The 14,479-nt window shown below is 49.3% G+C and overlaps 1 protein-coding gene across 1 annotated transcript; it reads left to right on the top strand.

Moving 5' to 3' along the window:
- The first annotated feature begins 12,161 nt into the window (after positions 1 to 12,161).
- On the top strand, positions 12,162 to 13,878 carry LOC131196076 (veswaprin-c-like). Its single transcript, XM_058178504.1, has 3 exons — positions 12,162 to 12,337; positions 13,118 to 13,301; positions 13,743 to 13,878. Exons 1-3 carry the CDS (start codon positions 12,259 to 12,261, stop codon positions 13,819 to 13,821), a joined length of 342 nt encoding a protein of 113 aa, XP_058034487.1. The 5' UTR covers positions 12,162 to 12,258; the 3' UTR covers positions 13,822 to 13,878.
- Positions 13,879 to 14,479: the final 601 nt, after the last annotated feature.

The following is a 14,479-nucleotide window of genomic DNA, read 5'->3' as shown; positions in this document are numbered from 1 at the left end:
TCGTAGTCCTCAGTGAGGGGCTTCTGCTGAGCCTCCTTCTTGGTCAGATCCAATTTAAACGGAGTAGTTTTGCCAACTCTTTCTCATGGTGGCTGCTTAGCTCCAACAACTGCTTCCTGTTGGGGCCCTAAGGAACCTGGCGGGCAGGTGAGGCTGCCAAGGTACCCCTTGAGTGACATTGAGTTGGCCACACCCACCCAATCACATGGCCACCTTGCCACGCCCACCCAGCAGGTCATTAGGTCATATTAGTGGTCCACAGGATTTAAAATTATGGATTTAGTGGTCTCTGAGGTCTGAAAGGTTGGGGACCCCTGGACTAGAAGACCTCCAAGGTGCCTTCCAACTCTGTTATTCTGTAATTTCTCTGCTGTGGCTCCTGCTGGGGGGCTCCTCAGCTTGGAGAATTGCAGGTCTGGGCTGGTCACAATGGAGCCTCCAGGAATTTCTGCCAAGTGGGCCGGACTGCAGCCCATGGAGGGGATGGTGAGGGATCCGGAGGCTCCTGGGCACTTTTCTCTTTTTCCAAACTGAAAACTAAGGAAAATGATGGAGATGATAAAGAAGAAAGGGGTGGGAAGGGAGGGCCCCGCCTGGTGAAGTGTCAGGCTGCCAGTCGGTTGCCCCCCCTTCTCCCCAGGCCTTCTAAGAGCCTCCCACCGAAGGGGCTGGAGGGGCATCGTCCGAGGTTACTGTACACTTGTGGGTCCCAAATGACAGACACATAGAAGCCTCTGCAACACCTTGCAAAATGAGGGGAGGGGGGGTTGGTGACAGCAGGAGGAAGGAATAAATGTTGCATAGGTAGTGGTTGGGCTTTGCACTGAGTACAGGTAGTTCTCAACTTACCACTGCTCAATTAGTGACTGTTCAAAGTTACAACGGCACTCAAAAACTGACTTTTGACCTATCCTATCCTATCCTATCCTTTGCTATTCTAGTCTTCATTCTCTATTCTATTCTATTCTATTCTATTCTATTCTATTCTATTCTATTCTATTCTATTCTATTCTAGTCTAGTCTAGTCTAGTCTAGTCTAGTCTAGTCTAGTCTAACAACCATTGCAGTGTCCCTGGGGTCACGTGATCTAAATTCAGAGGCTTGGTAGCTGACTCTATTTATGACGGTCGCAGTGTCCTGGGGTCACGTTATCCCCCTTTCCCCACCATCTGGTGAGCAAAGCCAATGGAAAAGCCAGATTCACTTAGCAACTGTGTTACCAACCTAACTGCATTGATTCGCTTAACAACAGTGGCAAGATGGGTCATTCAAAGGGGACAAAACTCACTTCTCAACTGTCTCTCTTTACAACAGAAAGTTTGGGCCGAACTGTGGTCATAAGTCAAGGACTACCAGTGTTCCAGGCTCCATGGGTGGCTGCCACTTCCAGGAGAGGAGGAGGCTGAGATTCCCACCTGGCAGGATCCACTGGGGGTGGGTGAGTGGGAGTGAGTGAGTGCTTGTCAGCCCCACCGGCAGCCGGACCCTGAGACAGGTCTACTTTTTGAGTTAGGGGCTGGACTAGAAGATCTCCAAGGTCCTTTCCAACTCTTTTTTTTAATATCATTTCATTTTGTCACAACAGTATACACAAACATCGACATAAATAAAAAATAACACATCATAAAAGATAATCTATCTATCTATCTATCTATCTATCTATCTATCTATCTATCTATCTATCTATCTATCTATCTATCTATCTATATAAATAAAAGTATGAAACAGCTATATTAATTGGATATAATGAAGGGAACAATAGGACAGGAACATAGGCACATTTGTGCTCTTATGCACGCCCCTTATAGTCCTCTTAGGAATGGGGTGAGGTCAATAGTAGACAGTTTTTGGTTGAAGATTTTGGGATTTTGAGTAGAGACTATGGAGTCAGGTAATGAGTTCCAAGAATTAACAACTCTGTTACAGAAGTCATATTTTCTGCAATCAAGTCTGAAGCGGTTGACATTAAGTTTGAATCTGTTGTTTGCTCTTGTATTATTGCGATTGAAGCTGAAGTAGTCTTTTACAGGAAGGATATTGCAATAGATGATTCTGTGTGTTAAACACAGGTCATGTCGGAGTTGGCGGAGTTCTAAGTTTTCTAATCCCAGGATTTCAAGTCTGGTGGTATAAGGTATTTTGTTGTTTTCGGAGGAGCGAAGAGTAACTCTGTTATTCTGCACTGAGAGGGCAGAAGGGAAGCCCCCGTATTGGCTGCAGAGGTCTCTCCGTAAAGACCAGCTTGGTGGCTCTGCTGCTCCAGTGGGGGCTGATCTGGTGGGAGCTGGTGTGCAAATGGCCGTGAAGTGCAATTCCCTCCCAGCCGAGTGTGCAAGAAACCCAAAAGGAGGAAGACGGCCACTGTGGCTGTGGGAAGAAGAGAAAGGGGGGGATGGCCGGGCGGTGGGAGACGGAAGGAGAAGGGGGATGTGTGGGATTCTGCTCTGGTGAAACCCTCAGTAGCTCTATTCCAGGAGGGGGCGCTGCAGCCATTAGTTGGACTCTGGGAAAGGGTTGAAGGTTCCCCGACACCCACATTCTTTTCAGTCAGACTGGACTGATTTTTTAAATTCCAAATTTTAAAGTTTTAATCCTTTGTAATTTTATATGGGGTATTTTAAGTTAGGTCAATCTGACGGTTTTAATTCGGCCACTATTGAATAGGTATTTTAAATTGATATTTTAACTTTGTATACTTGCTGTTTTTATTTTTGGCTGTACACCGCCCTGAGTCCTTCGGGAGAAGGACGGTATAAAAATTTAAATAAATAAATAAAATAAATAAATAAATTCTTTTCGCCCTTGCAGTGTTTTCCCCTCTGCTGATAGTCCCAGAGGTTCTTTTTCAGGAGGCAACTGGACTTTCTGGTTTTTCTTTGAAGATTTTTCCCTTCTCATCCAAGAAGCTTCTTCAACAAAGAAGTCTTCCAAGAAAAACCAGAAAGTCCAGTTGCCTCCTGAAAAACCACCTCTGGGACAACCTGGAGGGCTGAGAATCTCCACAGACACTTAGCTAGACAATTTGGGGTGAACCCCCTTTGAATGGGGTGGGAGCAGGAATGGATTTCCAGAGGAAAAATTGGAGACTACCGGAACCATTTGCACCACTCAGGTGACCCTGAGGACTCCAAGGGCTTCAAGGACCCTGTTGGTGACTTAGAAACAGGTGGCAGGGAAAGGAGATTTTGCATGGACAGCTATAATGACACTTATCAACACGCACAAGCAGTCTTCATATATCAGACTGTTTTTCCTGCTGTTCTGTTTTCTTTTCCCTTTCCCCCCCTTGCTGCTTCTCTTTTATTTCTGTTCTACTTAATAGAATATAGAATAGAATAGAATAGAATCTTTATTGGCCAAGTGTGATTGGACACACAAGGAATTTGTCTTGGTGCATCTGCTCTCAGTGTACATAAAAGAAAAGATACCTTCATCAAGAATCATAGGGTACAACACAGAATAGAATAGAATAGAATAGAATAGAATAGAATAGAATAGAATAGAATAGAATAGAATTTTTTATTGGCCAAGTGTGATTGGACACACAAGGAATTTGTCTTGGTGCATATGCTCTCAGTGTACATAAAAGAAAAGATACGTTCATCAAGGTACAACATTTACAACACAGATGGTCAATATATCAATATAAATCATAAGGATTGCCAGCAACAAGTTATAGTCATACAGTCATAAGTGGAAAGAGATGGGTGATGGGAACTATGAAACGATTAATAGTAGTGCAGATTCAGTAAATAGTCTGACAGTGTTGAGGGAATTATTTGTTTAGCAGAGTGATGGCCTTCGGGGAAAAACTGTTCTCGTGTCTAGTTGTTCTGGTGTGCAGTGCTCTATAGTGTCCTTTTGAGGGTAGGAGTTGAAACAGTTTATGTCCAGGATGCGAGGGATCTGCAAATATTTTCACGGCCCTCTTCTTAACTAAAGACAGAAAACCTGTCTGCTTTGCCTCATTGTCTCTCATTGTCTCGACCAGGGGTCACCAACCTTTTGGACCTCAGGGACCATTAAGCTCGTAATTTTAAATCTCACGGGCCATTAATATGATCAGCCTAAAGGCTAGGTGGTCATGTGACTGTGTGGCCGTGGCCAACTCCTTGTCTCCCCACCTGGGCTTCCCAACAGGAAGCAGCTCTTGGCGCTAAGCAGCCCCCAGGAGAAAGAGCCGGCAAAACAGCTCAGTTCAAATTGGATCTGACCAAGAAGGAGGCTCGGCAGAAACACCTCACTGAGGACTACGAGCATAGGCTTCCCAAGTAGAGGGAAGACCTGTGAGAGTGCAAGGCCAGGTACCGGTGCCTGGAGGCTCAGTGGGCTGAGATGGTCAGCCAATTCCAGGCCATGAGGCAGCCCCACTGGAACGAGGCCCTCGGGCTCTTGGCCACCAGCTGCTATTCCCTCCAGCCTTTGCTCAAAGCAGGAGGCCGTGGCAGACCCCAAGTCAGAATTTCTGACCCCCTCTGACCCGCACAAAAAGACCCCGAAGGGGGAGACTCTCTGCAGCAACACAAATGTTCATTGCGCATATCCTTCCCAGGAGTCGTAGTTTGAGGACTCCTCATTTAGTGCAATATTAAAAATGCAAATCATTTTTCTGCAGACCACCAAAATTTTCTAGTGGATCACCAGTGGCCCACGGACCACCAGTTGGTGACCACTGGTCTAGACTATCCATATGGAGCCATGAAGGGAGTAGCAGAGTCTGTGCCCCCCCCAGACTTTCTCTAGAGTAAGCCCTTTGTAGGGACTGTAAACCCTGCAAAGGACTTACTCCAGAGAAAGTCCCCGAGGTGGGTGAGATGCAGAATGTCAAGGAAGGTCACATCGGAGAAGGGTGCGCTGCCTCTCAGCCCCTCTTCTGACAAGGAGGTGGGTGGGACACAGGTCAAGGTGTGGAGGGAAAACCCCCAAAGGGGCCAAAGACGAACACCTGAGACCAAGAGGGCAGCTGGAACCAAAGCTTTATTGCAGAAGAGAAGGAATGAGCCCAGGGTGGGTTTTGTGGGGAGAGTCTCCAGGGTGGTCCAGGACAGAAGAAGGATCTTTGGGTCAAGTTCGAACAGTAGTTCCAATTCTGGTGGGTCTCCTTGTTGGTAATAATTGAAAAAATAATTGCTACCAACTTGCCTTCCATTGAGGACCTGTATACTGCACGAATCAAGAAGAGGGCTGTGAAAATATTTACATATCCCTCGCATCCTGGACATAAACTGTTTCAACTCCTACCCTCAAAACGACGCTATAGAGCACTGCACACCAGAACAACTAGACACAAGAACAGTTTTTTCCTGAAGGCCATCACTCTGCTAAACAAAGAATTCCCTCAACACTGTCAGACTATTTACTGAATCTGCACTACTATTAATCGTTTCATAGTTCCCATCGCCAATCTCTTTCCACTTATGACTGTATGACTATAACTTGTTGCTGGCAATCCTTATGATTTATATTGATATATTGATCATCAATTGTGTTGTAAATGTTGTACCTTGATGAAGGTATCTTTTCTTTTATGTACACTGAGAGCATATGCACCAAGACAAATTCCTTGTGTGTCCAATCACACTTGGCCAATAAAAAATTCTATTCTATTCTATTCTAATGCTGTAAAAACAAACATTCAGATATGAGGTTTTTCCCAGAAATCCTCCGGTGCTTCATCCTCCCTCATCTTACAGCCATGAGACCCAAATCTGAAATCAAGAGGAATGGCCTGACTGGGAGAGAAGGGAAGCAATGGGGCAGCAGCCTCCCCCCTGGAGTTATGGGGCTCCATCACTGGGGGTTTCAAGCAGAATACAGAATTCAGAATAACAGAGTTGGAAGGGACCTTGGAGATCTTCTAGTCCAACCACCTGCTCAAACAGGAGACCCTACACCACTTTAGACAAATGGTTGTCCAATCTCTTCTTAAAACCTCCACGACCTCTGGAGGCCTTCCAGTGATTAATTGTCCTCACTGTCATGAAATTCCTTCCTGATTCCAGGTTGCTTCTCTGCTTGATGAGTTTCCCTCTGTTGCTTCTTGTCCCTTTGGGGACAAGTTTAGCCCCCTCCCCCACCACCCTAACTGATGGGCAGATATCAGAGGGGGCATTTCACCTCATTGTACACGAGTCACAAGGCAATGGGAGGGGAACAGGGAGAGACATTCTTCTGGCTTCCACAAAGTGGAGTTGGGTACCCATGCGGAAGAAGGGCCCCACCTCTTTTTGAGCATCAGGGCACCTTCCTTTTTTTACATCAGCCCTCCCTTTGATGGGCACCAGGAGAGCTTGAAAGATCCCAGAGAAACCTTCATGTGCCCAGACCAGGTCTAGGCCTTGGAGACCCCACACAGCCGTTTCTTTGCTTTAAGCAAAGTACAGAAGGGACAACAGACGCAACTTAGAACTACACCACTTTCGTTCTGGCCTAAGTATAGTACATAAAATGATTTGCCACAATGTCCTACCAGTCAATGACTAATTCAGCTTCAACCGCAACAATAAAAGAGCACACAATAGATACAAACTCAAGGTAAACCACCCCAATCTTGCAGAAAATACGACTTCAGCAACAGAGTGGTCGATGCCTGCAATGCACTACCTGACTCTGTGGTTTCTTCCCCAAGCCCCAAAACTTTAACCTTAGACTGTCTACTGTTGACCTCACCCCCCCACCCCGCTCCTAAAAGGTCTGTAAGGGGGCATGCATGTGCACCTATGTGCCTATCGTCCCTGTCCTAATGTTTTCTTTTATTTACACCCATCTCATGTATTCATAATCATGTTTATACTTTTATCTGTTATATATGCTTGACAAATAAATACCTACATACAAACATACAAACAAACATACATACATACGTAAATAAATCAAAACCTTACTTTAGTTGGGTTCCATGCACAGCCGCAGGCAAGCATAATTGCAACAGTTCTGCTCCCCAGGGCATTGCCAGTCACTTCCACACTTCACGAGACAAGTAGTGCTAATATATGGAGAGAGTGTGGGACACACTCCGGGTTTCCCTGCAGAATTGAAGATGCCAAGGATGAGAGATTCTCCTGGAATTGGACCCCCAGAGCAATTGAGATCCCACCTCTAGGCCTTTCAGCAGCCGAAGCCTCTCCAGGCATCCAGGATGAGACGTTGCCAGCTGGAGCTGGATCCCCCCTTCCCCCTCCCCAAAGCTCGGCCATTTCCTTCTGGGGTCAACCTCTCAGGACCCTGAGCTAGACTTTATCACTGGGCTCCTCCTCTCTCTTGACTTGGGATCCTGGGGTGGAAATGTGTAGGTATATCTTTATGTACAGTAGAACCTAATTTGTTCCAAAACTTTGGTCGCAACCCGATTTGGTCATGACCTGAACCTAATTTTGGAAATTTGGTGCTTACAAAAAAAATGGCATGGAAGGTGGGGGGGGGGGGAGATTGTGAATTTTTCGGTCGGAACCCGATTTGGTTGTGGTCAGAAGTGTTCGTGACTAGAGGTTCTACTGTATGTACTGTATATAGTCCAGTATGTGTATATGGGTCTTATGTCTGTCTTTGGGTAGATATGTACTTTCTCTTGAGAGCGGGCAACAGAATTTCATTTTTAATGTGGACCAGTAGAAAAATGACGATAAAGTTACCCTGTCTTGTTCAGTCCTATCCTATCCTATCCTATAACAGAACAACAGAGTTGAAAGGGACCTTGTAGGTTATCTAGTCCAACCTCCCCTGCCCAAGCAGGAGAACCTATATCATTTCAGACAAGTAACCCTAACCCTGATCTCCTTGTGGGTGTGCTGGGGGGTCCATCTTAGTCTTCCCTCCCCCTCAGGAAGGGGCTCCAGGGGATGGGGGGGCAGAGGCTTTTCTGCTGGCTCTGGAGACCCCCAAGGGCCCTTCTGATGCTGGTATTCTGTGACCAGAGAAGTCCTTCCTTCCTTCCTTCCTTCCTTCCTTCCTTCCTTCCTTCCTTCCTTCCTTCCTTCCTTCCTTCCTTCCTTCCTTCCTTCCTTCCTTCCCCTGGAGGGACAGGAGCTGCAGGGAGTGAGGAGTTCAAGTCCCACGGAAGCCCCGTCCTGCTGACCATTGAGCTGGCTCCCCCAGCCCCACCAGTCCCCCACCAGCCCCCCCTCCAGTCTAAGGAGGAGCTTTGTGCTTCATTGTGAAGTTCTTTGTTAGCTGATTATCCTGAACAAGAGACGGTCATTTAGGCCTAGTAGTTAAAGCACCAGGCTAGAAACCAGGAGATTGTCCAGGAGTGCTAGTCCTGCCCTTATCACAAAGCCACCCTGGGCCGGCCACTCTGAACCAGCCCTAGCAAAGAGGCAATGGCAAGCCACCCCTGAGAAACCTTGCCAAGAAAACCGCAGGGGGTGGGCCAGGAATGAAACTGACTCAAAGGCACAAAAACAAACAAAAAATTATTAAAGGATGAATTCTTCTGTTAGTGTTGCATCATCATTCTTTTGGCCAGCCCTCCCGCCCCCCCGCCCGGGCTCAACAATCCAAGGAGGGCAGGAAAGCTCTTGGACAGGCAGGAAAGCTCTTATTCACCAGGTCTTATTAACGGTCCCCTTCAAGTTGGCTCCCATCTGTGGGGCCCTTCTTGGCATCCCCTGGTCAGTTTTTCAGTGGTGCAAGCGAGGATGAGCAAAGATGTCTGTGATGCTTGACCAATAAAGCTTTTGTAAGTGACCAGAGTCCCTCTGGGTGCTGTGCCTTCTCCTCCTGCACATACCATTCCTAAAAGAAAAGACCCTTGGATGCTCGGGGGCGGAAATACACCGGCAATCGTCTGTGGAGATTCTCCATCGTCCAGTCCTGGTTGTCCCAAAAGTGCTTTTCCATGAGGCTTGGCTGGACTTGGCTTTTCCTTGAAGAAGAAGAGCTGAAGAAGCTTTTGGGATGGGAAACGAAACATCTTCAGTGAAAAAAACCAAGTCCAGCTGCCTTTCAAAAAAGCATTTTTGGGACACATTGGCAACTTTCGCAGCTGGCTGGGCTGAATCGAGGGAGGGTATCTGGGGCAGGGGCTGAGGGGGAGCCCTTCTCTTAGGTCCTCCTTATATATTAACTTAGATCTTGCTAATCTGCCCTGCAAGGACACTCCAGGATCCAAGAGGAAAATGAAGTAGAACCCCCTGCTTTGCCTCTCATTCATTTTATTGAATTTGCTGATCTACCCGCCGCCTCTTCCTCCTTGGGGCATTTAGCAAAACTGCCAGAAAAAGCAGAGGAGACCCCTGGCAGGATCAGCTGGATGGAGCCCTCAGAAAGACTAAGAGGTGCTTTGGGGCTGGGATTATTTGCTGTATGGGGCCTGCAGTGCCTCCTTACCTGTTTGTCTCATTGAAAGGGGCAGCTCGGCCAGGAGGGTGAGGAGACCCAGAAGAAGGAGGCCCTGCGCAGCCTTCATGGTGCCCGGACAGCAAGAATGCCTGGCTGGGCTGGACGGAAGGACCTTTAGGTCAAGATCTCGTTCTCAACGCAACGGACCGTTGGCTTGGTGTTTGCAATCAGGCAGGGTAGAGGTGGGGAGCCCTGGAGCCGCTGCTCCTTCCAGGGTCCTGGGTTACAAAATATGCTTGCATGTCGGGATTAGAAAGTGTCCCATGACTAAAGTTACTGGAAGGGAGCTCTGAGAAGGTCATGGTCCCCTGGCCTAATGTGTAATGTGTTGTTTTAATTGGGGTTTTATTATTTGATTTTAAAGATTCTTAATTGTTAGCCAAAATTTAATTAGATTTTTATATTGTTTTTAATTTATTTATGTTTATTGTGAATTCTGTTTTTATGTTGGCTGTGAACCGCCCTGAGTCCTTCGGGAGAAGGGCGGTATAGAAATCTAATAAACCTAACCTAACCCAACCTGTCAGGGTCCCAGCTGAGCCTCAGCAGGATTCGTCTCTCTGTCCTGCAACATTAAGGACTGGCCTGGATAGTGACCACCAGCTTAGGGAACGTGGAGGCATCCAGAAAGTCAGGATGGCCATACCCACTGTGTATGGTCGAGATGATGATGATACCTATTCAGTTGTGTCCAACTCTTGGCGATTCTCTGGGCCAGGTGGTCTCTCCACATCTTCCGATCTTGCCCTACTTCCTTCAGTCGTCTCTGCTCCGGCTGGTGTCGGCTTTGATGGTTCTCCAGCCACCGTGTTCCTTAGCAGCCTGGTTTCCTGCTAACTCTTCCAACCATAATTGCTTCCTCCAGTGAATTCCTCCACAAGACATGGCCAAAGTAAGTGAGACACAGTTTGGTGATTTTCCCTTCCAGTGTCATGTCTGGTGTTATGCATGCCATACTCGGTTGTTAGTCCGAGTTTGCGGTCCAAGGAACATGCAGAAACCTTCTCCAGCACCACAACCCCAACCGGTTGTCTTCCTGCTTTGCTTTTTTTGAAGTCCAACTTTAACAACCAAAGGCAGCTGTGGGAAACACGATAGAACAGATCAGTATGGAATAGGAAGCATCCAACCTCAGCTAGCACTCTTAACTCTTCAGCAAGAGGGACCCAGTGGATTCTCCACATGGGTGGACGACTTCATCATCCAATAGATGGAGGTGGAACTGCCATATTGGGGGCTCACTGAGGGGTCCTTGGTGCTCTCTGAGCTTGGTGCTAGAAGGGAGAGGAGGAGGAGGAGGAGGAGGACTGTCGAGTGCTTGATACTCTCTGAGCTTGGTGGTTTTCCTGCAGACATTTGATTACCCAACTAGGAAACATTATCAATGCTAGAAGGGACTGGGGTTTGCAGAGAGGAGGAGGCTGATGACTTTGGGGTCCTTGATGCTCTCTGAGCTTGGCTGTTTTCTTCCAGATGTTTCATGACCCAAATTAGGTAACGTCATCAGTGATGGATCAGTGAAGGCTTACTACTCACTAACAGGCAAGAAATGGTTGGGGAAATGGAAGTTGTAGGAATCCTAGTGGAGAGGAATTGTGTAATTTACAACGCTGATCACATGGGAAGGATTGTAGACTAAATCTATCATATTTACACCAAGCTGTAGCTTAATATGCAAAATGGGACACAGCACCATCAGTAATATCAAGGTAGACAAGTCATACAGTGGTAAATTCTGGAAATGTCACAAAACAGAAGGAATATATTTTACTGCATCTGCTGGGCCTGGAACCCCCAAACTCCCCACAAAGTACTCAAAAGAGAAACGTAGCACAAGGCAGAAAAATTTGAAATTGAAGCCAGATTTGCTTAATGACCTGCATGTTTCACTCTCCTGCAGGGATTTGCTAGAAGACACTGGCAAAAAAAGTTGTAAAATTGGGCATGTCTCACTTAAACAAATACTTTGCATCACAATGGAAATTCTGGTTGAGCACTCCCTACAAACTACACATTGCAAACTACAATTCAACTGTCTTCTGTCCGGGTCAGAAACAGGGGTGGGTTCTACTTACCTTTACTACTGGTTTGCAATGGGAGTGCGTGTGCGGGCGCAGGAGTCCCTTGATGATGTCAGGGCAGGTGGGCGGAGCCTCCCGCCAGTTTTACTACTGGTTCTATAGAACCGGACAGAACCGGGAGCAACCCACCACTAGTCAGAACGCAGGATCAAGTAAGGCCGGTGTGTAGTGATATTTAGCAGGCAGAGATGTGGAGTTCTGAGCAAAAGTCAGAACGTGGATCCACACATCTAACGTGGATGCCCAAACCTGTCCTTGTCTTCACAGAAAATAAAGAGTGGGAAGGGACTTTGGAGGTCTTCTAGTCTAACCCCAATAGGTGGTGCTGAGAGCTTGTTACGTTGACTTAGAAAGACCAGGACCTCAGATCATTTCATTTGCATTTAGAAAACCTACAGGCCTCGCTTCAAAAGTGAACCTTGCCTTCCTTGGCTGGCTTGCAACCTGTGGGAATGTCAAAATACTGTTTAATGTTGAAACAGTAATTAAGACGTATAATCCATGGAGGCTCAACGGATGGATTCTTTGCCAAGGTTTCCTTCCTTGACTGCAGAAGTCCATTCTGGTGGGGGGGGGGATGAGGGTGACAATGGAGGAGAAAGGCTTCCTTCGCTGGGGAGGGGGTGGGGGGGGGAAGGGCAACAGGCATTGGCCAATTTCAACTGCGCTCAGCTGATTGCAGCAGGAAAACCAGCCCTTGCCCGCCCTCCTAACGGTGCTCTCCTTGCATAACCCTGGAGCTGCCAGCTGCTGTCGGTTATGTCTTTCCGGTTCCCCTCTTCTGCCTGGGAAGCTGGTGCAGCTCTGACTGGGCCCCCACACGGCTGGCAACCCCACCATGGGCAGTGGTGGCATCAGAGCCATCCTTCTGGGGCTCCTGGTCCTCTCAGCTAGGCTTACACCCACTGGGGCCAGAGGTAAGCCTGGGTGCTCTCTGGGGCGCCCTCTGCCCTGTCCTGCCTAAGGGAAATGGGGTCTTCCCCCCCATTTCTCCAGCCCTTCTGCTCTCCTTGGGATGGCCTCTTCTCCTTCCCCCTGACTTTTGAGGGACTTTTGAGGCTGCGGGTTCCAGTGCAGGAGGGGCATCTGGGCATCAGCAGGTCTGCCTGAGAGAGGGTGCCCATGGCAGACTAGCAGCAGCAACCCCCCCCCCCACCTTCCTGCATGAGACAACAGGCTCTCCTGGGGGAGGGGTCCAGGGACAAGGATCTGAGCTGGTCTTCTGGTCTGGCACCAGGGCAGAGAGACTCTGTCCATAAGGCTGGGCAAAGTCTCAGCTTGGAGGGTGGGGGTTTCAGTCAAGCCTCAGGGGGTGCACAGTCAAGGAACGGGGTGTCGGAGGATCCGGCTGCACAGAGCAAGCGGCAACTTTCCAACGGGACCCCCTCCCTCGTCCCATCGCCTGGCCACTGCCGGCACTTGCCCTGGTCCCCTGCAGCCCCCGGGGAGGGGGGGAGGGGGCTGACCCCAGTGCAGGGAAGGGATGCCCACTCCCCACCTGGGAGGAAGTACTGCTGGTCGCAGGGTGGGGACCCTTCCAGACTCTGGAGGCAGTTAAGAGGCCCCACAGCAGCTTCCTCTTTTCTGAGATGGGGCTGGGGAGGGTGATGGGAAGGGCAAGGCCTGATGGCACCTTGGGCCTCCCCCTCCCCTCGTGCCTGGGCTGGCAATTCAAACTCTCAAATTTCTCCTCACAGGGAAGGCGCTCGTGGGAATCTCTGCCAGGCATCAGAAATCTTCTCTGGGGACACCAGAAGGCGATTCGGGGCACGGAAAACATGGCATCTGTATTACTCAATGCCAGTCAGATGCCGACTGCGTAGGAGGGAGGCGGTGCTGCCCCACCGGCTGTGGCTTTGTCTGCCGAGCACAGTGTAGGGGGTAGGTCTCCCCCTTCAGGAATTGGGAGGGGGGGAGACAGGGGGACACACAGGGGATCTAGAAGTGAACGGCTGGGGTCTTCTTGGAGCCTGACCCCCTGCCATTGCTGTCGGAGGCTAGTCGAGCACCCATCTTTCCCTGGGTGCCAGGAAGGACTCACTGGACATTGAGGGCCTATCCTGAGGAGGGTGGGGTGGGGGTGGGGGTCATGGTTTGGCCTGAGAGCAGGAGGCTGGTGTGTGTGTGAAGCCCCTGATGGGAAGCAGAGGTTCCCATTCCCTCAGGGCTGCTGGATCCCTTTCTTGATGGACAGGTCCTTCTGCCACTCCGACGAGCTCAGGGCCTGGGAGCTGGGAGGGGGGCCAGACTCTGCCACACTCCCCCCCCCCGCGGGTCTCTTTGCTGCTTCTCAAGCTGAGTGTCTCTCCTCTCTTTTGACAGGGTTCCTGACACCCTCCCAGGGAGAAGGTCTGGCTCTCAGGATGACCGTTCTTGGATCCAACCCAAAGTGAAGACATAGCTATGCTGAAAGCCTTCCTCCTCCTCCTCCTCCTCCTCCTCCTCTTCCCCTCCCTCCTTACTCTTCCTTCTCTTCCTCCTCCTCCACTCCTTCTCCTCCTCCCCTCCCTGTCTCTCCCTCCTCCCTCCTCCTCCTCTTCCCCTCCCTCCCCTCCCTTACTTTCTCCTCCTTCTCCTCCCTCCCTCCTCTATCTGAGGGGTCTTTGCCACTCTGGCTTGTCTTGCTCACTGCTCTGGCTTCTTGTCTCCCTCCCCTTCTGATGGAGATGACCCCCCCCCCATAAAAGATCTTTTCCTTTGACTCAAATCACTTGTGGTGCTTCCTTGTTCGTCCTCCTTCCCAGCCTTGATTTGGATGGTACATCTTTGGGGGCAGTGGCCTGGCTTTGCATGAGTTCCCCCTTGAGGAAACCTGGAGGCTCTTATGTCAGCCTGGTGCCCTTTTCCGTGGCCAGGAGGTGAGAAGCTGAACTAGGGGTCTCCACAGGTGGCAGGGCCTTCTCTGTTTCGGCCCTTCCCTTGAATCTGACTCCCTCTGGAGGCGGAGCTGGTTTGGCGCCTCTGACCAAGGTGCCCCTCTTGTGCCCAGCGTCTTTGGTCGACAGAGAGCAGAATTGGCTTGCAGGGGCTGCCTGCTGGGCATTCTTTGGGCAACCGGA

Source organism: Ahaetulla prasina, chromosome 3 (genome assembly GCF_028640845.1).
Source record: "Ahaetulla prasina isolate Xishuangbanna chromosome 3, ASM2864084v1, whole genome shotgun sequence".
Classification (NCBI taxonomy): domain Eukaryota; kingdom Metazoa; phylum Chordata; class Lepidosauria; order Squamata; family Colubridae; genus Ahaetulla; species Ahaetulla prasina.
Note: the sequence above shows the minus strand (reverse complement) of the source record. Positions and strands in the feature narration are given on the sequence as shown.